Consider the following 27090-nt stretch of genomic DNA (forward strand, 5'->3'; position numbering starts at 1 on the left):
TGATGAGTGCGTGCATTGGGGCTTTGTTAAAACTAAACCTGATCGGGCAGCTACTCGCTTTTTAGGAGGCCTTGTAGCCCCTCAGTTTTATTTCTTTCTGCATGTCTCCTGCATTAATTTCATTGCATTTCTTCCATTACTTGTGTCTGAGCTGTCCCTTGAATGGTGATACAAAACCCTGCAGCTACATGACTTAAAGACACAAATCCAACCACCTTGATTGGTTGGGATTTTCTTTTTTCTCCATGGGTCAGGTGTCTATTGTTCAGTAAACTTTGGCCACGGAAATGGTTGCATAAATCAGACATAGCTCCTGGGGGCCCCTTGTTTAACAGGGATTGCAGGTGAGGACGATTTTCAAATTATAAGATGTAGCTAAGGAGGTAATGATAGAGCCTTTTCCTGCATTCTTTCCTGAGCCGAGGTCCTGCGTATCTCACAGTGTACTTGACATTCATCTGGATGTCACCCAGACATATCCTATATTCAACACATCCCATGCTGCTGAGTATTTTCACTCCTGTGCCTCTCTGTCCAGGTTCGGAAGCTGGATTCATACTGTGTTCAGTCTCGCCCATCATCTCTGCCTTGTCACCAACTCCAGTCAATCACTTCCGACTCGGAAAAAGTTGCATCTGACTTCTCTTCTCCATCCCTGTTCCCTCTGCTCTAGTCCGGGGCCGCCTCATCTCTTGCCCTGACTATAACAGTTTCCTAATAACTGTTTCTATAATAATGATAGTAGTAGTGGTGGTTTATTGTTTACTGTAAATTAGATAATCTGTACTAAATCCTTTACCTGGATTATCTCATTTAATCCTTCAGTGACCTTATGCTGTAGATTCTATTAACGTCCCCATTTTGTCAATGGGGGACGATGAGGTTTAGAGAGGTTACGTAACCTGGTCAAGGTCACACCCTAGAAGAGGCACAGCTGAAATTTTAGAACTCAGGCCACCTAAAGTCTAGAATCGGTGCTCTGAACCTTTGCAGCACGGGCGCTGGCTTCTGCCTCCCTTTGCAGGTTCATGGTGTCAAATTCCCTTCAGACCTTAAGCTCCTACTGAACCATGTGCCATGCTGTTTCATGGCTATATCTTTGCTCATGCTGCTCCCTCTGCGCAGAATACCTTCCCCAACTCGGTTCTGCCTCCATCACCAACTTAACGCCTCCTTAATGAGCCTTTTCCTGACTCCCATGTGGAATTGACCACCCTTTTCTTTGTGCGCTTCCCTGTGCTCCTTACGTGCTTCTGTTAGAGCACGTGTAGCATTTATCTTTCCGCTGGGTTACAACTTGCTATTGTGTCTTATTTTTTTAGTGTGAGGACAAAGAAAGAAGGGGAGAAAAAAACTGTCCCCGTCTAATTCTTTCAATATGCACCAGTTGCCTCTGCCATGCTGCAGAGCCCTTCCCAGCCTGGTTCCAGTCTGTCCAGCTTCGTTTGTAGGCATTCGCCCCTGTGCTCGTGCTGTAGCCAGACGCGACAACCCACTGCTCCTAAACACTTGTACTTTCACACCTCTTTGCTTATTCATTTCTCTCCCCTCAGAATGCATGACCCAGCCGCTTCTGCTTGGCCATCACCCACTTACCCTTGAAGGCTCAGGTCCAATATTGCCTTCCTGAGACGCTGAGCTCCATCCCTGCCATTAAATTCATTGCATCTTCATCTCTATTCCATAGCACTTTGAAGAGGTCACACACTGGTCTCCCCTGTTGGAGAGCTCATTGATGCCTGGGACTGGCAGTGTGCGGTTTTCTCTACCCAGCACTGCACCCGGGACACAAGAAGTAGCCTATAAGTATTGGTTGCTTTGAGTAAATAATATTTTGATAGTGTTTTATAGCTTACAAAGCACATTCTCATCCGACTTGATCCTTACAATAACCCTGAAGGAGGTCCAGATTTTCTCCTTTCAGTTTTTGCAACTAAGGAAAGTGAGAATTAAAAAGATGAAGTGACTTCCCAAGATCACACAGCTAGGGAAGGATGGAGCTAAAGATCAATCATGAGTCTTCTGACCAAAATTACTTATTTATTTTACTGAAGATGCTCCCAACTTGCTCTGGTTTCATATCTCATCTCTGACAGTTGGAAGAACTGAATTTATTCTGCCCCAAGTTTGTCTCCCTGAACTTTGTAGTGGAATACGAACGCTCTGGTTCCCTGCTGTTCACTTGTAGCTGATGTTGCCTGTTGGACCTCTGCCTCATGCTGTGTGATGACAGGAGGCCCCGGGAGAGAGAAACGAGATGAACACATCATAGCATTGTTAGAAATTGGAGGCCAGCCCGAGCGATCTGTCATCTCAGACTTCCAGCTTACGGTTCCAACGGCATTTTCTTGTCTTGAGATATTTCAGAGAGATTCACTGCTAATCAGAATCATTGCTCCCATGCTAGAATTCTTTGAACTTTGGGCTGAGAATTAGGGATCGAGATTTGTTTTTTATAAGTCAAACATCCTTTGCTTTGTTCCCCAAGTACACCCAGATTAATGTTGCAAGTAGACTGATGTAAGATCAAAACCAAGCCTCTCAAATTCTAGATTTAGATGCCATAGGATCTTTCAGATTCTAAAATGTCCATTTATTTTGGAATAAGCAAATTAATTCCTCTTGATTATTATATTTGAGAACACTGTCGGTGTAAGCATCTGAAATATAAAAATAACCTAATTTAGAATACAAGCCTGTAAACCCAAGAGTTATGCTTTTGTGCCAGAACCATCAAAAAGAAAAATCTAGAGTTTTAAATTATTCTTAACCATATCTCTAGGTTCTGGTAGCTAATAAAGTATATCTTCCCAAAGAGAACTTCAAGAAAGGATGAGAGGGTGAGGCAGAACTGAGAACATGAGTTCGGTTGACTTCAGAGCTTGGTAGGTAGAAAGGAAAGACTAGTATTTAATCTAGCAGATGGAACAGTTTGTTCCATTTTTATTCACGAATGCAATCTAGAAGCCACTGGCCTTCCCGGATTTTCGTTAAAAAATTCCTGCTAAATGAGCAAAAGTTTTTAAACTGCAAATTTTTGCTAATGTTTTCCGTTTTCCTCTTTCTGTTTGAGGCTCCCTAGGTAGTTAGCATACAGCTCCAAGGATTCCAGACAGACACTCTTCTCCTGTGCAGCCTCCGCCGTAGCCACACGAGACAGCTCGCTGCTCCCTAAACACTGCGTGTACTTTCACACCTCTTCGCTTATTCATGCCTGTGGGAAAGGTCAGAAGGAGACTGGCAGTGGAGTTTAATTTAAGAGAGTGACAAAGTAGTGCTGGTTAGACCCTGAGGAGAGGAATGCTGCCTTTGTTGCCCGCGTGTGGTGCTTCCTGCTGTCTTTGCCTGGCCCTGGGTTTTCAAGTCTTGATTTTACTCTACGCACATCTCAACCTCCTCTAAAAGTTTTAGCCTTCATTCGGACTTAGATTCTCTACTCCCTGTGCATAAGTGCCTGCCTATTAAGTAAAGCTGTCCCTTGTGGATTTTAGTCATCCTCAGAGGATCTTGGTTAATTGGGTTTGGCCAGTACCACTGTTAGATTTCTCAGAACTTAAAGAACTCTCAAAACAGGGAGATGAGAGAATCTTATCTGTAAAGAGCTTCACACTTTGCTCCCCTCTGTCACTTTCCTTGCTCCCACAGGGATTCCCAGCCTCCACTCTTCTTCCCTGCATTTCAGTTAGGCTTGTAGTTCTTCCCTGAGTGAAAAGTCTAGGCCAGTTATAATCTGTTTTTTAGCGTTAGGCCTTATTTACCTTGAGGATAAACTTGGCCACTGAATCAATGTGGACTTCCCCTCTTATAGTTGAGAAATCTGTAAATTCAGAAATCTATTCGAAGTTACCAGGCTCACTCTCACTTTCCCTGTAGTTTTTAGTAAGTGTAGATGAGAGTAAATAACATACTCCTCTTTAAAACTTTCTCCTCTGACCTTTTTTTTTTTTTTTTGGTTTTCAACATAGTTTGGATCAACGAAATTGAGGTGCTTGTGTTTCCTTTGAACAGTGTTAAAGGAAAGTGTTTCTAGATCAGGTTTTCTACAGGTATCAAAGAATACTACATGATAATTCTTGGTTCTTTTTTGGGGGTGGGAGTCCTTTTATAATTCAATATTATTGCTAATGGGTCATTTCTCCCCTTCAAGCATCATGGAAGCCTGGTGAAGGGAAGGAGCACTGAACTCAGAGTCAGGAGACAGTGACCCGACACTTCCCAGCTCAGTGATCTTACACCAGTTACTTAACTTCTCTAGGCAGCACTTTTCCGATCTGTAAACTGACAGTGTTAGAGTTAAGTAATCTTTCACGTCCCTTTGGGCTCAGATTCTGATCCAAGCTCTTAAGTGCAGTTTATTCCCTTTGCTAAAAAGCCACTTAGAAATTGGGGAAAGCTGTTTAGTTTCTCATAACTTCAAGCCAATCTTTAAACAATTGGGAGAGCAGAGCTTTCCTTGGTTTATTAATGCACAGGGGATCGGGGAGGATTGGTCTGGGTTAGCATGGACTTGTTCTTTCAAAATTTAGTCACTCATTCATTTTTCAAAATAGCTTTTTTGAGATTTAATTCTCATATCATACAATTCACCCATTTAAAGTATATAATTCAGTGACTTTTAGTATATTCTCAGAGTTGTGTAACCATCACAATCAACTTTAGAATATTTTTATTCCCCCCAAAAGAAACCCTATACTCTTTAGTCGTCACCCCTAACTCCCTCATATTCTCCCCCATTCCTAGGCAACCACTAATCTACGTCCTGTCTCTCTAGATTTGCCTGTTCTCGATATCTCATATGAATGGAACCATACAATATGTGGCCCTTTCCTTTGTAACTGACTTCTTTCACTTAGCACAATGTTTTCAAGGTTCATCCATGTTATAGCATGTATCAGTATTTATTGCTGAATAATATTCCATTGTATGGATGTACCACATTTTATTTATCCATTTATCAATTGATAGATTTTTGAGTTATTTTCACTTTTGGGCTATTATGAATAATGAATGCAGCTATGAACATTCATTTATGTACAAGATTTTTTTCCCTGGACGTATTTTCAGTTCCTTTGGGTATATACCTGGGAGCAGAACTATGGGGTCATATGGTAACTTGTGTTTAGCCTTTTGAGCTGTCAGACTGTTTTCCCAAGCAGCCGCATCATGTTACATTCCCATCAGCAGTGTATGAGGGTTCCAGTTTCTCTACATCCCCATGAACCCTTACCTGTTCTTTTGATTGTAGTCATCCTAGGGGATGGGAAATGGTACCTACCTCACTGCAGTAGTTAGTTTTGATTTACATTTTCCGTATGGGTAATGATACTGAGCATCTTTTCATGAGTTTGTTAGCCATTTGTATCTATTTGTTAGAGGCATTCACTAATTTTGACAGTGATTTTTCACAGGGAGTGCAGACGGTCAAGGATCTAGATACTCATCTTTGTTGACAGGATAGTATTATTATTTGTTGGAAGGAAACATACATATTGATGATTCCTGAGCACTGTTGGTTGGCTTCATGTGACTGCCTCTAAAACTTCTTCTGATGCTTAGTCCACTGGGCTTTTTCTTAAGAAATTTGTAGAAAACTTTAGTCAGCCTAGTATGTGCAGAAGAGGTAAAGACTTTAGAATGGGGCAGACCTAGATTTGATCGACCTGACCATTTACTAGCTGGGTGATCCTGGGATGTTAATTGAGCCCTCCAGATCCCATTTCTACATCTGAAAAATTTCTGACATAGAAGCACTAGTAAATGTTAGCTAATTCTTTATCCTTCTCGAGGCAGAGCTGTGTCCAATATGCTTCAGAAACAGACCATTCTTGTTCTCTGTTGTTGAAAATTCTCCAGGGAAACAAATCTCACCACATTCCCCTCCCTCCTTTATCAGTATCACTCTCTGTTGGTTTTCATAGTTATTATTTGGTTATTATAATCAGACAAAGCCTGAGAGGTATAGTAAGCTAATTCTCTAAGTTTCTTATAAGGTAGTTGAATTTTGCTATTCACAGATGTAAAACGTAACTGGAAATTTTAGGAGATATTGGTGCCTTGGTGTGAAATTAACTTTACATTTCAAAGTGCTTCCTTTTTCTTTTTCTTTTCAGTTCTCTGATGTTTAGTATCCTATTGATAACGTGATCTCACTAGGTTCTGAATCCTACTATTAGGTTGGTGCAAAAGTAATTGCGGTTTAAGGTTAATTGCAAAAAAAAGCAATTACTTTTGCACCAACCTTCCAAAATTTATTTAAATAATTATTGAATGCCCATTCCCAATTTTTATACCTTATGTTTAGGTCTTATCTATCAAAAATAAATTCCTCATTGTTGTCCTCTTGTTAATCCTTAATACCAAGCATTTAATATTATCTGACTGTTTTTTATCTGTTTGCTTTTTTTACCCACCATTCATTTATAATCTGATTTCCATTCCACCACTGTCTAGAAAATTATTCTCATAAAACACTCTTGTTTGTAGGAAAATGAGAAAAACCCTTTCATAGCCCTCACCCTCCTTGTGCTCTAGCATTGGATACTGGTGATTATCCCTGGATTACACTTCCTTGTTTTTCAGCCTACCTCTTTCACTGCCTGCCCCCCCCCTCCCCTGCCCCCCCCACCCCTTTGTTGATTGCTTTTCCACCTCCTGCCTTCTAATTTGGGCTATTCCCTCAGGCTCAGTCCTTAGCACTCTGCTCTTCCTTCTTGCCCCGAATCCAGAAAGCCCAGCGTTTCCCATGTCTCTAGCTAGCACCTCTACGTGTATGGCTTCTAAACCTAAATTCTCTGCTGACCCAAATGGAATTCTGGTATTTCCAGCTGCTTTAAGAACATTTCCATTTGTAGCTCCTTTTGTGGCTGTTTTAAATTCAACATGTTTAAAGTTGAATTTATCACATTCATTCCCTTTCCAATGCTCATGACTGCTTATTTCTGAGTGGTGCGCTGTGGCTGTTCAAGGCCCACACCTGGAAACCTTTGACCCATTTGAGGGAGAGGTCTTGAAAGTTGGAGCCGCTGGTATGCTGGAGCCACCTTACATGTGCTCATGAGAGCCAAATCTTAAATTTTAGGGAATTTTGTGAGTTGGTTGCTAAGCATAGACCTTATTGAAGATTAAATTATATAAATTTACAATTAAATACATTCTATTTAAAATAAAGGTATAACTACCCAAAACTCATCACTTCATGATTATTTTACTATATGTTATTGCTGTCTATGCTCTTGAGGTTAATTATGTCGATTGTATCTCTGTGAGGAAAATACTATACAATGTGCTACATTTCTTCCCAACATCCATTTAGTGATATTATATTAGCAGCTTGAAATTGGTCATGGTGGGAGTATTTACACGCTGGAAATCAACAAATGCTACAAGTCTGAGCTGGGTGTATTGTTTTGTTCATTATCTAGGTTTAAAGTGATGGAGAAAAATGTAAACATTGCAGATTAAAAAGTGTGTTAATGTCACAATGTAGTGAGTACATTATGAATAGCACAAAATATTGAAGAAATATTCTTTCAGTATTTGAAAGCTTATGCAATTCATCGTGAGCCATTTTCTCTAATTGGGTAATTTACCCATCACCTTCTTATTCCTTAACACATGCACATACAAACATCCATACTTGGCATATTTCCACCTCTCTACCTTCTGTGGTTTTCCCATCTTCTGTCAAAACATTTTGTAATCCTTCAAGTCCTTTCTCTTTCAGGAATTCTTCCCAAATATTTCCAGCCTTTATTCTGATTCCCTTTCTATTTATTTATTTATTTATTTATTTATTTATTTATTTATTTATTTATTTATTTATTTAAAGGAGGGCGCAGCTCACAGTGGCCCATGCTGGAATTGAACCAGCAACCTTGGTGTTATCAGCACCACACTCTAACCAACTGAGCCAATGGGCAACCCCCTCCCTTTCTATTTTAAATGCTAGAATATTAAAATTGGAAAGGACTAGTTTCAGTTTTCCATGCAAAGGTAGAAATCCCAATATCCCAATCTCTGCTTGAAAAATTCCGGTGACTAGAAATTTACTATTATACTTCTGAATGTAACCCTTTTTATTGTCTAGAAATTTATTTGTTGAAAATGAATCTTCTTCCTTATAATTTCCACTAATCTTCTGATTCTGTGTTGGGAGTGTCACTCAAAGAAGGTATCACTAGGTTTGGAATAAGTCACAAGACCTACTGCAACTTACCAGAGCTGTATGGGACCTGACTATCTAGAGCCTCGGTCTCCTCAGTTTCTCCTATGGAATATGGGTAATAAATAAACCTCACAGGGCAGTTATTTGGATTCAATGGATAAAATGAGATTATGGTTGATTACAAAGCATAGTAGTTAATGGCAAAGACTAAAACCCAAAATACCAAACTGAGGCTAGTTTTTCCTCTTGTGACCTTGAGCAAGTTACCTAACCTCTTGTGTCTCGTTTCCTCACGTGTGAAATAGGAATAATAATAAAATCTCCCTTACATATGTGAGGGATAGATGAGATGACATGTAAAGCATTTAGCACAGTGTTTGACTTTAACCACACATTTTTTCAAAATGAGATTTGTTTTTCCATAGTTTCAGTTATAAAATTGGAATTTCCCCTCAAATTCACTATTAGCACTATTTGGTAAAAGAGAGGTTAAATTATATGTATGCCCTGTGAAACACTGGGTGCCTAGCGTTGACGCTTCCTTTGTAGCATTCTGGAAAGCCTTTCTAACTCTGGCTGGACTCGTCTGTCTGTCATTGGCCATCGTATCCCATTGTGGTCCATAATAATCCTGAGATGTTTCAGGATGATAAGACTCCCCATCGCCTTGTCCAAACTTTCTAGAATGTTGTTCAGCGTTGACTAGAGTATGTAATAGATCTGGCTTCAATTTTAAAAACACATACACTTCTGGTAAATGTTACCATTTCATGTGTTGTACTCCAAACTGAAAATTCCTGAATTTTATTGTTTCCAGTTTCAAATTTTGAAATTTTTGTTTGCTTAGAACCAGAGATTCTTGTGTGGCTAATAAATAATTCAAGATCAAATAAAAAGCAGTCTGTTTTACTTTCATGCACAGGTCCGCAAGCACATCAATGATCTTTATGAAGACCTGCGGGATGGCCATAACCTGATCTCTCTGCTGGAGGTCCTCTCGGGCATCAAACTGGTGAGCTTCTCTTGTCCTATGAGTGACCCCACAGGTGTGGCCCTGTTAATGGCAAATCGCCATCTTGTTGAGTTCTAGGGCAGTGGCCATCACTGCTTGCTCTGTTATGTGGGAAGAAGAAGTAGAAGGGAAGTGGCCTTTATTTCTAACTCAGACTTACAGTTTCCAAATGATGTCATTTTATCTTAATTAAATTGATGTGTCATATGTTTTCATTTCTTCAGGTATCAGTTATATTCCTTTTATGACTGCATGTTTTCTCCTTACTTGTTCTTTATCTATCTATAGATATTGGTAATATTTTAGGAATAGTGGATTCACGTTTAAAGATTTTAGAATGTGTATTTTTCTTCGTACAGTGTATTTCTATATAGACTTTTCCTGTTTTCCCATTTATTGTGAATTATTTAACTTTCTGCATTCAGCTAAGGACCTGAAGTTTACATCTAAACTCCCAGGTGTTTAGAGTTATTTTTTTTTCCAGTTCACCTCACTCTGTCCCTTCTGTGAGTCACTGGTTTGGAAAAATGCTGAAGTTGAGGCCTGAGCATAGTGCTGGATGCAGTACATTTGGGCTCCTTCGACAATTAACATGCCTGCCTCCTCCCAAAATGTCTTAAGCATTGCTTGTGGGAAACACCTACATATCTGAGGGCAGATCCCCTGTGAGCCTCATGGCGTATCAGATGATAGTTCTGATACTTGATTTGTTTGCGGAATCCAAACAACCTCCCTTGGAGGGTCCATTGTTTCATATATTTGAGCCTAATGGAAGCAGGCGATCTGCGCAGTTTCTGTTCTTCTATCTCTAGCATCATAGACAACGTACTTTTCATTTAGAAAAGTCGAAGGTTGAATACTGGAAACATCCACAAGGAAAGAGGTGCACAGCTTGAGTAGTCTGGGAAGCTCAGCCCACTCACTGCCTTTGGCAGATTCTTAGTCATTGTTTGTTGTGTTTCAGGAACAGAATTTGGCACATTAGATTTTATTCCTTAAGTAATATTCAGCTTCTTCTGGGATTAGGCTTGGCTTTCCCTGGGCCCTTTGTTTTGGCTTCACATCTTTTTTGCCTTGCAATAGAATTAACTTTATAATTTTTAATGGCCTAAAATTGAGACACTTTTTTATTAGCACAGGCAGCACATGGTGAATTCTAGTCCTTCTCTGGCCTTCATTGATAAATCTCGTAGTCAGAATCTCACCTCTACTGTGCTGGACTTGATTCTCCACTGCTCACCAAGTTATATTTTGTGCAGTTTGGCTGGTATATTGGATGAACTTGTAGTGATTTTATATTGGAAAGTGACATTTTTAGTGACATTGCTTACAAAACAGGTTACAACCACTCCAGTCTAATTTCTTTTCCTAACCTTTGAAAACCTACAGGTTTTTATGGAGCTATTCATAGGCTGTCATCTTATCACCCCAAAACATCCAAATACCTCTTTCATGTTTATTCACATTATCACTTTATCCCTTAGTTTATTCATAAAAGCAGAGAGGGTGGGTGGCCACGGAGAATTGAAGATGTGTTTCAACATAAGACGTGTTCAATATAACCATCTGCTCTGGTCTTGCATCTTTTTGGAGGTGGGAGGGTATTTTCATATTTATTTCCATCATCTTTTTTTTTTTTTAATGCTGCATTCATTTCCTTTTCATTTTTGTGTTGTGAATTTCCTGTGACTCTGTCATGTCTTTGCCTTGGTTGGTGGCCAAAGGAGCCAGCGGGGCTGAAGACCCTCCGCCTGGTGAGCATGCCCTCCTGGCGCCATGCAAACAGCGAGGAGCAGGAGGAGGAAGATGATGACGATGTAGTAGGTCCTCCCTGGGTGGCAGCGTCCCGGCTGGCACTGCAGGGCCACCAGAGAGTCCGAGGTTCTCTAGGTCTCCAGCAGCTCAGTTACAATCACCTTCTTCCCCATCCACCTGGGATTTTTGGATCCCAAAGAAAGTGGTTAAAACTAATTGTGCCTCATGCCACTGTTAGATGATCCTGAAGTGGGAATTGTTTTGCTTGTCTGAAAAAGGTTGGCACAAAAGCATGATGGTGTTTGGAGGTGTCAAGTTCCTTTGTGACCTGGAGACTCATAGCTTTCTGGTGGCCTCGCTGTGTTGCCTGAGTCCAGATTGCAGAATTGTGGAAAATTTGACAGCATGACAGTGAATTGCTCATCCAGACTAACTGGTACTCTCTCTCCACCTCTTTAGCCTTTGAATTCTCACCACACACCGTGTCATTTGTTTTCAAAACAGCCTGTTGTTTGCAAACCACTCACTGCATGGAGATATTCTGCCTTGGTCAATAACATCTCTAGTTGCTGTGGAGGACAGACATTTAACCTGCATGTTCTTAAGGTTATTTATTTTTGGAGGCGAGTACATAGGAGTAAAGCTTAGAGTGTGCTGGGGGGGCATTTCCTGCTTGCAGGCCCTAAATTATAGTCCCTGATCTTTCTCCAGAAACAGAGATGAGGCAATATTCCCTATCCTTTTAAGAGTCATCTTTCCTCTCATTGATCTCCCTTCCCGTTGCTGTAGAATCTTCAGTTTCATAGGCCCTGTCATTCTGTATGCCATATTCATAATAATTCAGCTGAAATGACAGAAGAGGGGCTTGCTGAAAAGATTTTCCCCAAACTTTTGACTTAATTTATCCTGGTGCTCAGAGAGGGCTCAACATCTCTGTAGATTATCCTAGTTTGGGAGTTTTGATTAGATATGTTGGGCGTCCAGAGAGAGCCTTCCACTCTTATCTTTTCTATGGTTGGGTTACTTTTTGCCCGTTTCAACCTGAAGGAAGGTTTCCTCTGTGCAGGTGCCCGCAAAAGAGCTACATTATATTTAATCAGCCTTTAATTAGTACCAGTTTGACATTTACAAATGAATTGGGTGTAATCTAGTGAGAGTGATGTTTTAGTCCCAGTTTAAGGAAAATAAAGGCAACACTGGAAAGTGAGCAGGAGAAAACGTTTCACAGATAGATACCCATCCCTGCATCAGGTAAGCAGACGTCATGCATATTTGGGTGGATAGAAGTCGAGCTGTGCTGTGGACAGGGCACCAGAGGCGCCTGCTGGAGATGGGCTTCTGTCCTGTGGCTGGTACGACATTCAGATTTAGTGACTGGCAGAAAATACCTTTCTTTGGATTATCATGTTGAACATCCCTACGTCATTGAGGTTTTGTTTGCTCTGGGTATTTCATACTGGGGTAAAGGGTAGCTTTCCGACATTGACACCCATCTTCCTGGAAAATAAGTTTCTTCCTGATTTTTGCCTCTCGTGGATTTTTTTCACTTGTTTATTAGAATTAGCTACCTCTAACATCTTTTGCCAGGTTTACAATAAGATTGGCTCTGTCCATTAATGTGCACTATGCGATTAGAACTTTCCACCTTTCCTTTACAACAGTATTTAACTAATTTTAGGAGCTGTAGAGCCAAAGTCTTTGTTCCCATTAATCTCATATCCAGAATCAAGGTCTGCTACCTATGACTGCGGCAGAACCTGTTGAGAAGCCGCGGCACTGATTTAGCACTAACTGTAAAATGTGCCGTGTTCGAGGAATCATGGTGTAAACAGGCCTTCTGGAGGCCTTGGTGAGCGTGGTGAAACCATGGGTTCTGCCATCGAAGGGTACTTTATGGAATGCTCCCACGCCCGGCTTCAGCCACGATGAAGTCCCTGTGGTCTTTTAGCCCTTGAAATGAAGAGGAAAGTGGTCTGCATGGGTAAATCGGTGTAGCTAAAAGTAACACCTCTTTTTTGTTTGCAGCCCCGGGAGAAGGGGAGGATGCGTTTCCACAGGCTGCAGAACGTGCAGATTGCCCTGGACTTCCTGAAGCAGCGACAGGTGAGAGGATCCCCGGCGGCCCCCAGTCGGAATGTTGGTGTTTGGTTCCTATTTGGAGTGTCCTCAGCGAGTAACCCCTCAGTAATCGTTAAATCTGACTGGCCCAGTTCTGCATCTGACTTGCTAGTGAGCAGTTCTGTCATGGCTGGACACGTCATTTGGTAGTCCTTGCAGAGAGCTTGTGGCCTGCCTAAGGGAGTGTGTTCACAGAGAAGAGCTAGATGCTAGAGATTGAACTACGGGCACCCACCTTAGATGGAGGTCCAAGGAAGGTGAGGTAAATCAGCAAAGAAGATGAAAAAAGGTACAGCACCCAGGAAAAGGGAAAAGCAGTGTGCCAAGTTAGCGTGAACATTAGATGAGGGGATGCCATCACATCAGGTCTGAGGAAAAGCTCTTAGCTGTTAAGCATTGGTAACTTAAGAGAACAGTTTTTATTAAGTAAAGTTCTTTTTCCCCCCCTTCTTCTGCCTCCCCCGCCCCCACTCCGGTTCAAGCCGTTGTTTCTCAGTCTAGTTGTATAGGACACAGCTCCCTGGCCCATGCTGGTGTTATGAGCCTTGCACTCCCCGCCGGCTGAGGCAGTCGGTCAACAGTCGTCAGTCAGCCACTCATGGCAGCTCTCGCCAGCTGCCGGCCGCTCTCGCCAGCTGCCGGCCGCTCGCACTGGCTGCTGGCCACTCATGGCAGCGCACGGTAGCCCATGGCAGCATACAGAGCCCATGGCAGCTCATGCTGGCTGTGGCCAGTAGCCCTCAGCAGCATACAGCAGCTCAACGGCAGCACACAGCAGCTCACGGCGGCCCAGCTCCAGGGAGAGCTGTTGTTCACAATCTTAGCTGTAGAGGGCGCAGCTTACTGGCCCATGTGGGAATCGAACCACCGACTTGGCATTAGGAGCACAGCGCTCCAACCACTTGAGCCTCCGGGCCGGCCTGGGAACAGTTTTAATAGAGCAAAAAAGTATTTTGAGTAGATGGAAACTGGATATAGGAAAGGAAAAAGTTTTTCCCTCTGTAGGGAAGGAAGGAAGACAGCAACACATTTTTAGCCATAAGAGAAGCCAGTAAAGAGGAAGACGGAAAATGAGAATGAAAAGAGAAAGCCATAGAATGTTGGACCTAGACATACCTCAGAGATTTGCTAGCCCAGTTTTTTCATTTTATAGCTAAGGAAACTGAGGTCTAGATAGGTGCAATGACCTGCCCCAAATCATACAAGTTAGAGCAAAGCTGGGACTTTAACACAGGTCTGTTGTCGTAGAGTTTAATGCTTCTTCCACTATCCATGCTGTTTCCTCCAGCATTCCTTCCATTGCTTCCTAATTAGTGGAACGAAATCTAGGGACTGAGGGGTGAGACCCAGAGCATAGCCGGTGTGATTCTCTTTGAGAAAGAAAATGAAAATGCCTTTCTTGTGAGATACAGGGAGAAGGAAGGAAGGGGATAAAGATAACAGAGACAGTTTGTGGTGAAGAGGAAGATGGATGAGGGGGTCGGAAAGTTCATCTGCTTCGAGAGACTGCATGGAAAAAATTGGGGCTAGCTATAGTTGCTAGGCAACAGCATGAGTCAGGATGACATTAAATGGTATGCATGTTTTTGGAGTTAGTTTTTGGTCCCTCTTATGAACAATTCTCATTAACTTGGGAAAGTCTCTTTCTGTATGCTCCCACAGCAGTTTACTTCTAATATAACACTTACTACTTTGTTGTTGTTTTTCTGTTTGCCCTAATGCACTGTAGGCCCTTTGAGGGCAGGGAATATGATCTTAACATTTTTATCTTCATCACTTGTCATAATGAATGGTCCATGATTGGCACTTCATAAATATTAAATAAATTGATACATGAAAAGTAATAGGAGAATTGGAGGCTGAAGTGTGTAGGGTACTGGAGAAAGCAGCATTGAAATTCTGTTTATTGAGTTAGAGGAAACCAGAGGGAGCCTTCGTATGCAAGGTAAATTGAGAACAATTGATTGGCTAGAAGTCTAAATAAGGCCCAAGAGTAGATTTAGTTACTATGATAGAATGAAGATGTGGGCAGGTAAGAACAGTGGACTCCAAGAAGAGAGAACCCGAGAACAGTTCTTGGTGATGGTGAAGTCCAAGTGGTAGCTGTGCAGGTGTCCAAAGCAGAGTAAACATGAAAGTCAGCAGAATTGAGAACGCCATGAATTGTGCAGATAGGGTGATATTTAGGTCATTGGGAAGGCTGCCAAACTTGCCAGGAAAGATGGTAGAAGTTGAGGTAGGAAAGAATAGGAGTTAGGTGCTGAAGTCAAGGAAGGGGTTAGCAGAGGTTGGAAGGTGGTTTGGCCCACGAAGGTGGACTTCAGAATTAAAGAGGAAAGCTGAGGGAGGTGGGACTGAGCAAGATGGCCCTGGCGGATACTGCCCGCAGACCACCTGTGGGTTGTTCGGGATTAGTGATGACAAGAACTGCATTCTGAGACTGGAAGGGCAGCTTCTCCCACCCCCAGAGGGCGAAGGAGATACAGAGAAGGGAAAGAACTTGCCCAGGTACCTTAGTCATTCAGGCAGCTGTATGGGTGACTTATAAACAACAGAAATTTGTCTCTCACAGTTCTGGAGGCTGGGAAATCTCAGAACAAGGCATATGCAGTGTCTGGTGAGGCCCTGGTTCAGAGACAGCTGTCTTTTAGTGGTGTCCTCACATGACAGAGGGAGCTCCCTGGGGTCTCGTTTATAAGGGCACTAACCCCATCCTGAGAGCTCCGCCCTCATAACCTAATCACCCCCAAAAGGCCCCACCTCCAAATACCATCAGATTGGATGTTGGGCTTTAACATACGCATTTTGGAGGGTCACAAGCATTCAGTTTATAGTACTGTCACCCTTGGTGTAAGGGAGAAGTGAGGCTTCTGTTTGAGATCACTAGGGTTCTTTAGAGACATACAGATTTCAGTTCAGTTGAAGAGATAGAAGAGGGCCCCTCAAGGACAGTTTGGCACACTTAAGCAGTAGCTCCATGAGGCTGTGACAAGAAGCTCACAGGTCAAGCAGGATGCAGGCTGGTTTTCCTGGGCCACTTGGTTTCAGCACTGGAAGTCCCGCGTCGCAAGAAGCCCCTCCGTTTCTAGCACATTGGGGCAGCTGGTCACCCTGGGGTGGGGTGGGGGGCTGTGTATATGTGCACATTGTGTTGTTGGAATGAGCTTATAGGAGTAAAGCAGATACTGTGGGAGTCATGAGCAGGTGGGGATATCTGTGACAAAGTGGATGGAAATGGAAGGAAAATGGAGGCCAGAGTCAGCCAAAGACTGATGCTGATGAGGGAGAAGAGGCATCTCCCCTGGCACCCCCTTACCTTAAAAAAAATGAAAAATGAAAGAAAGAAAAAAGTCAGGGCTGTGATGACTTAATAAAAAAGCAACTCTGGGAATGCAGAATGGTACAGTCACGCTGGAAAATAGTTTGGCAGTTTCTTATAAAGCTAAACATATACCATATGACATTTAACTTGCAATCCCACTCCTAAATTGCTCTAGGAATTTACCCTAGAGAAATGAAAACATATGCTCACACGAAAACTTGTACATGAATATAGGAGCTTTATTCATAGTTGCTCCAATAAACAACCCCAGTGTCCTGCAGTGGGTGAGAGGGTAAGCACAGCGTATCAGTATATGGATACAGTGGAGGACCACTGAGCCGTAAAAAGAGCAGACTATTGATACATGCAACAGCTTGGATGGGGATCTCAAGGGCATTGTGCTGAGCGGAAAAAAGCCAGTATCGAAAGACTGCATACTGTATGGCCCCATTTGTATGGCGTTCTGGAAGAAGCAACACAGAACAGGTCAGTGGTTGCTGGCAGTCAGGTGGGGGCAGGGTTTGACTACAAGGGGCAGCACGAGGTCACCTTTTTGGATGATGGAATTGTGTTGTCCTGACTGTGGTGGTAGTTACACGAATCTATACATGTGTTAAAACCCAGAACTGTACACCAGAAACATCAGTTTATATAAATGATGAAATCCAAACAAAAGTCACAGAACTCTGAGACCAGCTTTTGTTTCTTTTTCAGGTGAAACTAGTGAATATTCGCAATGATGACATCACAGATGGCAACCCCAAGCTGACCCTGGGCCTGATCTGGACCATTATTTTGCACTTCCAGGTAGGGTCTGTGAAGTTTAAGGTCCCTGTTGATTGGTTTGTACATGGCCTGGAAAGAGCTAGAAGTTGCACTGCCTTCCACAGACACACTGCGTCTTCCTTCTCTGTATTTGGCAATGAACAGCAGTAAGAATGGGAGTTGGAGAGGAAGATAAGGATTGGCTTGGAGACAAAGCTGTTGTAGCCTAAACCCAGAACTTCTAATCATTTTCATGATGAAATGGGATTTTTCACTTGTTTTGCTTGGCCCTGTCATTGCCAGTCTGGTTATTAGAAGTCTGCTCAGCTGAGTCAAAACTTGCTCTTTAGGGATTCAGAGTATGAGGGGTGGGGAGAGAGGTTGCTTTTGATGCTTTAGGAGGGTGGAGTGAAGATTTATAATCCTGCTTTGGTGCAGACTTGACCTCATCTCTAATGATCTTAAAATAAGCCTGGTTAATTATAGCGTTGTCTTAGTTTGGGCTTCTATAACAAAATACCGTAGGCTGGGTGGCTTAAACAACAGACTTCATTTCTCACAGTTCTGGAGCGTGGAAGTCTGAGATCGGGGTACCAGTATGGTGGGGTTCTTAGTGAGAGGCCTCTTCCTGGTGACGTCCTCACGTGACCTTTCTTGGTGCATGCATGCAGACAGAGAGAGATCTCATGTCTTTTCATCTTTTTATAAGGGCATTAATCCCATTATGGGGGTTCCACTCTCATGAGCTCATCTAAACCTAATCACCTCCCAAAGGCCCCCACCTCCAAATACCATCACATTGGGGGCTAGGGCTTCAGCATACGAATTTTGAGGGGACACAAACATTTAGTCTGTAGCAAGCATCTTTTTTGGTATGGGCTCGTCAGCACAGTCTTGTAGCACCTGTCACACCCAAGAGCGGTGGCATCTTGGTAGTACCCACATAGTCACATGGCCTTCCTAAGAAGGCAAATTCTTTTCAAGTCAGTACAGCCCTATTTTTATAAAAAGACCGTCTTGAATCACTTTAGCCCAACTAAACAAAGCTATTTCTCAGAAAGCTCTCCAATACCCAGTTACTGTTCAGGAAGCTGGTAGAAAGAGGGAGCCCTTTTTGGGCAGGTGGGAGAAGAAAGCTAATGTCCCAAAGCACTGAGGCCACTGTCCTGTCCTAGTTGGGAAATTAGCGCCACCTGCTGGTTGAAGGCAGGACAGAGGGTGTATCAGAACCCACTACCTAAGAACCTGAGAAAACAGAGTTTAGGGCTTATTTCTTGGGGCTCTGGTTTGGAGCCAGGGGTGGCAATTGGCAGCATGGGTAGGATTAGGAGAGTATGGGGGTAACATGTATTTTTGTGGAACCACAGGGTGGCCTCAGGCAAGTTTTGAATACAGGGGTAACTTGGTAAGGTGTTCCCCCACAGGGTAGGAACAGGAACTTTGTTTTGTAGAGGAATAGAGTGACCCCCTGGGAACTCTTATGAACAGAGGAGTTTTTTCTTTTTTTAAAGAAATTCTGTTTTCACCACAAACCTGCCCTCACTGTGAGTGCCCAATGTTAGTCACATAAGGCAAGAGGAATGTGTCTATTGTGTCTCTGTTTACCCTGACTACAGCTATATCTCTTTAACAAGGAAACTCAGGAGCTGAGGAATGAAAACTGAATTGGTTAATTAAAACATTGCTGGGACAGAGGAGATGGGGATAATGGGTCTGTTCCTATCCTGAAGGGCTCCATCAGGGAAATGTTTCTCTCTCTCTTTCCAGTGTCACTTGATCTTCTAAGTCCATGTGTATTTTTTTCTTTTTTCTTTTTTTATTAGTTTCAGGTGTACAAAGCAACATAATAGTTAGACATTTAAACGCCTCATAAAGTGATAACCCCTCCCTAAGGAACTACCTCTCTGACATCTTATGTAGCTGTTACAATACCATCGACTATCTTCCCTATGTTGTACTCCACATCCTATGACTATATATACCTATATGTTTAGTTATAAATGACATTCAGTATTATTCTACTTCAGCTTCAGGTGTATAGCACAGTGGTCAGGCATCTACACAGTCTATGACGTCATCCCCCTGATAAGTCCTGTGCCCATCTGGCACCTTACATGATCTTTACAACATTGTTGATTATATTCCCCATACTGTAGTAACTACCAATTTGTATTTCTTAACGCCTTCACCTTTTTCATCCTGACCCCAACCCCATTCCCATCTATCACCCGGATAGATCTAGGACATATCTGGCACCATACCTAGTTATTACAATATTATTGACTATATTCCTTATGCTATAACCTACATCCCCATGACTACTGTGTAACAACCAATTTGTATTTCTTAATCCCTTCTCCTTTCACCCATCCTTAACCCCCCTCCCATCTTAAAGAAGTCCCTCTAAGAGACCTTGTAATACTGGTTTGGTGGTGATGAACTCTTTCAGCTTTTTCTTGTCTGGGAAGTTCCTTATCTGTCCTTCAATTCTAAATGACAGCCTTGCTGGGTAGAACAATCTTGGTTGTAGGTCGTGGCTTTTCATCACTTGGAATATTTCATGCCACTCCCTTCTTGCCTGCAATTTCTGTTGAGAAATCAGCTGGCAGTCTTATGGGGGCTCCCTTGTAGGTAGCTAACTGCTTTTCTCTTGCTGCTTTTAAGATTCTCTCTTTGTATTTAACCTTTGGCATTTTAATTATGATGTGTCTTGGTGTTGACCTCTTTGGGTTCACCTTGTTTGGGACTCTCTGCTTTCTGAGCTTGTATATCTGTTTCCTTCACCAGGCTAGGGAAGTTTTCTGTCATTATTTCTTCACATAAGTTTACAATTCCTTGCTCTCTCTCTTCTCCTTCTGGTACCCCTATAATGCCAATGTCGGTATGCTTAGTATTGTCCCAGAGGCCCCTTAAACTCTCCTCAATTTTTTGGATTCTTTTTTCTTTTTGCTGTTCTGGTTGGGGGTTTTCTGCTACCCTATCTTCTACATCGCTGGTTGGTTCCTCTGCTTCATCTAATCTACTGTTGATTCCCTGTGATATAGTCTTCGTTTCCATTATTGTGTCCTTTATTTCTGACTGGTTCTTTTCTATGGTTTCTATCTCCATTTTTATGCTTTCTATCTCTCTTGTTGAAGTTCTCCTTGAGATCACTGAACATTGTTATAACCAGTGTCTGGAACTCTGCGTCTGACAGATTGCTTATCTCTGTTTCACTTTTCTTTTTCTGGAGCTTTGTTCTGTTCTTTTATTTGGGACATGTTTCTTTGTCTCCCCATTTTGGCTGCCTCCCTGTGTTTGTTTCTATGTATTAGGTCAGGCTGCTATGTCTTCCAGTCTTAGTAGAGTGGCCTTATGCAGTAGGTGTGCTGTGGGGTTCAGTGGTGCAGTCTTTCTGGTCACCTGAGCCATGAGCTCCAGGTGTGTCCCTTGTGTGGGTTGTGTGTCCCCTCCTCTTGTAGCTGAGCCTTGGTTGATAATTGCACATCAGTGTGAGGGACTGACCCTTGGGCTCACTGGTTGTGAGGACTGGCCTTCACTACAGTGGAAGAGTTATTGTGCGGGGCCTGATCTTACAGAGCAGGGTCTACCTCAGCACGACTCAGGTGCCTGCCCAATCCTCCCTATGGGTGTGTCGTACTTGGAGGCGGCTGGGTGATGCTTCAACTCGTTTTGAAGCCAGCCACTGGGGGTGCAAGCCCCAGGACCACCTTGGAGGGGATCCACTGTAGGTCTACTTCAGCTACAGTCCATGCCCCACTTAATGGGAGCCAGAAAGAAATCCGCAGATGTCTGCCTCCCGTTTTGTGCTTGGAAGCGCCTTGAGAGGCCAAGCCGTGAACCAAGGCCGGCTGCCACTAATGCCAGCTTAGGGCTGCTCAGCCAGAGGTACAGGACACACTCAAGCCAGATGCTACTTGTCTGGGTTCCGCAAACCTTTGAGAGACCCTAGGAAAATCTGCAGCTTGAGCCAAGGCAGGCGGTCTGCACGAAAAAGCCACTGAAAGCAGCCCGAGTGTGCCCGAAAGTTGGACGGCGCCAGGTCTCAAATCGTCAGGGCAGGGCGAACTTAAGGTGGGAGACTCAGAAATGGCTGGCAGCTCCCTGTGTTCACATGCCGGGAAGGGGGAGGGCTCAACAAAGAAACAATGGCTTCCGCCAGCTCCCCCATCCAGGAGAAAGCCGCCTCTCCAGCCCCCGCCCCAAGCCAGACAATTCCCCACCATTTGTCCCTGCCACCTTTCCAGCTGCTGTCCCAGCACTGGAGCTCAGAGCGAGTGATTCCGTTGGTGGATAAGTCTGCGCACAGTCCCTTGTAAGAGGAGCGCCTGTGAGTGCAGCTGTACTCAGTCTCACTCAGTCACAATGTCCACTAGTTTTCACAACCAGAAATTATGGGGACTTCTCTCCCTGGCATTGGAAACCTGGGCTGGAATCTCTTACTCTCCTCTAAGGGATGGGAAGGGGGCCCCCACAGCCGAAATAGCCCTCCCGATCTTTAATGGTCACACGCGGGTGTGAGACCAGCCCTTCTGCATCTCTGACCTTCCTACCAGACTGGAGGTGGCTTCTTCTGCATGTCCCTAGTTGAAAGGCTTCAGTTCAGCTTGATTTTAATCTTAGTTGCAGGGGGCGGAGCCCACCATCCCTTGGGACTCGAGGAATTGAACTAGCAACCTTATGGTTGAGAGCCCACTGGCCCATGTGGGAATCGACCCGGCAGCCTTGGGAGTTAGGAGCATGGAGCTCTAACCGCCTGAGCCACCAGGCCGGCCCCTATCCTATATGGTTTTTAAAGATGCTGATGGCATCTCTGGCATGTCTCCTGTCAGTGTCCCCCATCCCTCTATTGCATTGCCTAGAAATTGGTGGTTTAGATCTAGACCTGAGGCTCAGTCACATCGGTTCACTTGTTTATTTTAGGAAAACACATATTTAAAAGAAAAACTGTATTGAGGTGTAATTTACACCATAAAATTACACCATTTTCATTGTATAATTCAGTGTTTTTTATGAGTTGTACAACCACAATAATCCAGTTTTAGAACATTTTCATCATCCCAGTAAAATCCCTCTTGCTCATTTACAACTCTCCGTTCCCATTCCAGCCTCAAGTAACCACTTGTTTTCTGTCTATAGATTTGCCAATTCTGGACATTTCACCTAAATGGAGTCGTATAATACATGGTCTCTTGTTTTCTGGCGCCTTTCACTTAGCATGACGTTCTTGAGATTCATCCGTGTTGTAGCATATATGAGTCCTTCATTCCTTTTTACTGCTGAGTAGTATTCTGTTGTGTGGACATGCCCTAGGTTTTGTCTGTTTAGCAGTTGATGGGCCTTGGGGTTCTTTTTTTTCCTTCTATTATAAATAACGTTGGTATGAATATTTGAATACTAGTCTCTGTATGGATGTATGTTTTCATTTCTCTTGGATATATACATAGGAGTGGAATTACTGAGTTGCATTGTTAAGTGTGTGGATAACTTTAAGAAATTGCCAAACTGTCTTCCAAAGTGGCTGCACCATTTTCCATTCCCCCCAGCAATGTATGAGGGTTCCTCCACATCCTCTCTGCCATTTGTTGTCTGTCCTTTAGATAATAGCCGTCACAGTACGAAATGGTATTTCCTTGTTGTTTTAGTTTATAGGAAAATGTATTCTTTACGTGAATTGCATAAACATTTACTGAGGACCAGCCTTGACCAGGATCTTGGGTAGAGTCTGTGAGAGATATGAAATTGAACTAGACACCGACTCAATCTAGTTTGACTATATAATTCAAAGGAGTAAGAAGAGAGATACTATAAAATAACTTGATAGAGGTTTAAAGAATCAAGGAGGTATGGGGTAGGGAGATGGAACACAGTATATGCTCAATAATTCATAGCGACTTGTTATAATTATTAATGGATCTTATAATTTGCAGGGCTTTCAACCTAACCCACTGTTCTCTGCCCTGTTACCAATTTTATTGAATGATATAAACAGCTTTGGCTTAGTCTGTCTTCTGGATGCATATTGGCTATCTGTTTTTCTCTGTTTGCTATTTCAGCATAGCTGAATGCCTATTTTGTCTTCTCATTGAGAGAAGTTTTGCTGCCAGAGTATGTATTTTTTCAGATGCAGCTAACTACTAATTTCCTTTCTTTGCTGCTTTTGAAGGCTTGGTGTTTGCCTGTGGGACTGGTTAAGTTTTTGGGAGTGTGGGGCAAGGTTCCCTGCTTGCAAAGCTTTTGGTTGGTTGATAAAGGATTATATAGAGTCTCCATCCTCCTTGTCTTGCTCCAGATCGAGTCTGATACATATCCTGATAGTTATGTATCGTTGTGGTTTTCTAGTCTTTTATTATGGAGTGTCTATTAGCTTTTCTCACCAAGAACATGTGCTATATAAAGCAAAATAGAATTGCAGAGTAGAACTATCAAATGTTAGGGCATCAGTAACTAGTATTATAGTTCATCTCTTTTATTGTTGTTAATGAAGTAGAGTAACGATGTAGGTATATAGGTGGTGGTTGTCATCTCGAGGGAGTAGTCAGGGGAAGGAGAGAGGAGTTCCAGATTTAAAAATTGCTGCTACTGATGAGACTGGTAGTGTTGATAACTTTATGAAGAGATTTATTGTTTCCAAAGTGTTTTAACACATATTAAAAAGACATAAAACATTTCAGATGCAGCCATTTTTATTACTCCTTCTGACCCCCAGGTAAATACTATCCTGACGTTCATGTATATCATTTCCATCTATGCTTTTGTACCTTTATGACAGAGGAGTAATCATAAATAATAAGTGCTGTTGTTTGTATGTTTTTTAATATTTGACAGAAAGAGTATCGTCTTCATGTCCTGTTCTTTTTTTTAAACTAAACTTTGTTCTTGAGGTTTATCCATGTTGATAAAGGAGGACCTGATTTGTTCATTTGAACTAATTTACATAGGCTATAATGTGAGTGGAGCCCCCTGCAGCTGTGCAACGCAGCTATTGTTTGCAGTCTATTGTTTAGTTGTGTGAAGAAGGCATTCGTTACTGCAGTGAACATCTGTGTGCACATGTCCCTATGCATATGGGAAAGAGGATTTTTTGAATAGATACCTGGACTAGAATTGCTGTGTTGTACACGTTTGTACACGTTCCGTTAGTTTGCCAGGATCTTGGGGAGAGTGCTCTCAAGCACTGTAGGACTTACAGTGTTGTGTTGCTTAACACCTACTACTGTTTGATATGTTTGTTTATTTGTTGTCTGGGTCCCAGCACTGGGATGCAAGCTCAACAACAGCAGGAATTTTGTTTCTTTTTTTCCTTTGCTTTGCTTTGCTTAGAATAGGCACTCGATAAATACATGTTAAGTGAATGGATATTTTACGAATTTGATCTCAAAACTGTAGGGTAGGTAGACTAGAGAAATACACTGTGATGTCTGTTTTGCTGTGCCCATTGTTCAGATGAGCAAACTGAAACAAGACCAACTGACTTGTTTTGGGTTACACCCTAGATTCTAATAATAGGATTTCTCGTGGCTTGGTTTTGTCCAAGCCTGTTTAAAAGTACATGTTAGGATTTATAGTTTTCTAAAAGATAAGTTCTTGAAAGTCAGAATCTGACAAAATTAGTTTTCCAGCTCTCAAATGTTTATTAAATACAGTGTACGTCTAGCACTCGGAAATTTAAAACCTTCAGGGAGTTCAGGTCAAGAGTGATCTTGCTGGGTAGACTTGAGGTTTACGTTTTTTGTACTTTATGGTATTTAGTGCCTGGCATGTAGATGAGACACCATTCATGTTTGTGGAATGAATGAATGAGCTCTTCCACTCTGGAGTCTTTTACGCTGGCTGTCTCTTTGGGAGACCAATGGAGAGTAAACAGTTAATGAGAAAAAGCCAAAGGAAAAGACGTGAAGAAAAGGGAGGCCCAAAAAGTGCTTTCCCAGAAGGCAGCAGGCGCCCTGTTAAGAGCTCATGTGACATGAGAAACTCTGGTGACCAGAGTTAACTTAAATAGTAGAAGCAGAGCTCCTGCAAAGAAAAACAAGCAGCCAAACTTTGGACCTTGACACATACCTGTTTTCCTTAGAGCCTAGTCAAGACAAAGAGGATATTAGGGCCCTGGTGGTGGAGCTGGTGGTGGTGGTGGTGGTGGTGTGTCTCATACCTTTTAGCTCCAGCACTACATGGGAAGAAAACGATTTACTGTAGACGAGGCACTGAGCCAAGCACTTCATAGACATTCTCTCATTCACCCTTTGTACAACCCCATTAAGTGGTACCCATATTTTACAAGTAAGGAAACTGAATCACCTAGCAAGTTAAGCTACTTAGCTACTAAGTTAACAGAGCTGGGAATTTGAACCGAGGCCTATCTTACTAAAATCTCTCCTTTCCTTGACCAGTGTTCCTTTAGAGCAGAAGGAAATAAAGGCCTGATTTGTCCAACATATGCAGAAGTTTAAAAAGAAAAGGCTCCCAGAAGTAAAGACGTTTGGCGAGGCTTCTCAGAAAAACTGTACAGCAGCCATAGTCGTATTAAACAGCTGTCTCTCTTGGCCCCGAGTTGATCAGTTTCAGGAATTTAATTTGCTTGTGTTTCATGAATAATATTTAAGCTTCGGCCTTAGGTGTGCATCTTAAAAAGTTCCAGAGTTCCAGTTCTCTTCATTGCAGGAACGAAGGCCTAGTGCCTGCCTAGAGAATGATCTGGGAATGTCAGATTTTTCGCTGATTAGATGATTTCCTGTAGTCTGCTTAAGTTTCTGACCCGCGCGAATCTCGCTGTCTTGTTTCTTGCTGTGGTTTATGATGGCCATCAGATGGCGCTGCAGCTTTACAGTTAGCCTTAGGAGAAGGCTTAGGGGAGAAACACCCGCTACAGTCGTGAGGCAGAGGGGGTTCAGGGTCTCAGAAGCGGCTGTGTAGGAGCGGTTGCTTTAGGGCTTCTTAATACTTTCCTTTCGTGGAGGGCATTTTTCATGTTTCCAGGACAGACAGGTAGGGCTGTGCTGAGACAAGCCTTTAGGGCTGACATAGAGCCAGGCAGCTGATTTCTCTGCTGTGTCGTCTGGATTCTTTTGGCATAGACCAAACAGCTACAACCGGGAAGAAACTTGTAACCTCATTCCTTCCCCTCCATTCAGAGCCCTTTGGCTTGCGGTGGTATCTCATCTGTGAGACACTGTACTAAAAAATTGGAGCGGGTAAATCCCATTGACATAACAGGGTGATTTGTTAATCCGGCTTCTGAGACCGGTACTTCACACTTCCTGTCCTACTGTAATTTAAGTAAAAACTATCCATCTGGGCCTTGTTTTAGCAACTTCCTCCCTTCCTCCCAAATAGCAAGTATTATCTCTATATTGAGCCCTTGGTCCAAACAAATCTAGTTGCCAGTTCACAGCAGTGAGGGATCTTCCTTTTTTAATTAACGGAGTACGGACTTCCATCCCTGCCAGCATTAGACGGTAGGTAGCATGACGTAGGGTTGAAATTAAAAGTCTTAAACAGGAGTTCATGTCCTGGCTTTGCCACTTACTAGCTGTGTAGTGTTGAGCAAACTAATCAACTTTCTTAAACCTTCTTTTCTTTACCTGTCAAATGTAAAACAACGGTTTTGACCTTTTATGGTTACTGTGAGAATTAAATGAGATAATCCATAGTTTAGCATAGGGCTTGGCACATAAACGCTAAAAAAGTTGGCCGTCAGCAGCAGTATCAGTAATTACTGTTGTCATCCATCTATCGTTCAGCGGAGATGCTGCTTCTCTGTCGTATTTGGAAGTGGGGTCCTTTTTGCTGAGTGTCCGTCCACATACTATACTCAGAACTGACCACTGGGTTTTTCTTGTGTGTCATTGGTCAGCAGATGTAACAGATATCTCTTTCTCAAGAAATGCTATCAGAGAATAGATCATTAAAGCCTGTATTTCTTTTCTTAACCATGGAGATTAAGCTCTGGCCTTG

General features: G+C 42.7%; 1 protein-coding gene and 1 non-coding gene across 22 annotated transcripts in view; one reads left to right on the top strand and one right to left on the bottom strand.

The window, feature by feature from the left end:
- MACF1 (microtubule actin crosslinking factor 1) overlaps positions 1-27090 on the top strand; it is a 311434-nt gene that overhangs the window by 119650 nt on the left and 164694 nt on the right. For 14 of the 21 annotated variants that reach the window (XM_074334436.1, XM_074334457.1, XM_074334446.1 and 11 more), the window contains 3 exons: positions 9087-9176; positions 12957-13034; positions 17086-17178. In XM_074334436.1, coding sequence (XP_074190537.1) covers positions 9087-9176; positions 12957-13034; positions 17086-17178 — 261 coding nt within the window. Of the gene's footprint in view, positions 1-9086; positions 9177-10900; positions 10997-12956; positions 13035-17085; positions 17179-27090 lie in introns of all 21 variants that reach the window. The other 7 variants (XM_074334445.1, XM_074334456.1, XM_074334438.1 and 4 more) reach the window with 1 other exon arrangement.
- Positions 7846-7919, bottom strand: TRNAI-GAU (transfer RNA isoleucine (anticodon GAU)). Its single transcript has one exon. It is a non-coding gene; the product is annotated as a tRNA-Ile (tRNA).

Source organism: Rhinolophus sinicus, linkage group LG06 (genome assembly GCF_036562045.2).
Source record: "Rhinolophus sinicus isolate RSC01 linkage group LG06, ASM3656204v1, whole genome shotgun sequence".
NCBI classification, from domain to species: domain Eukaryota; kingdom Metazoa; phylum Chordata; class Mammalia; order Chiroptera; family Rhinolophidae; genus Rhinolophus; species Rhinolophus sinicus.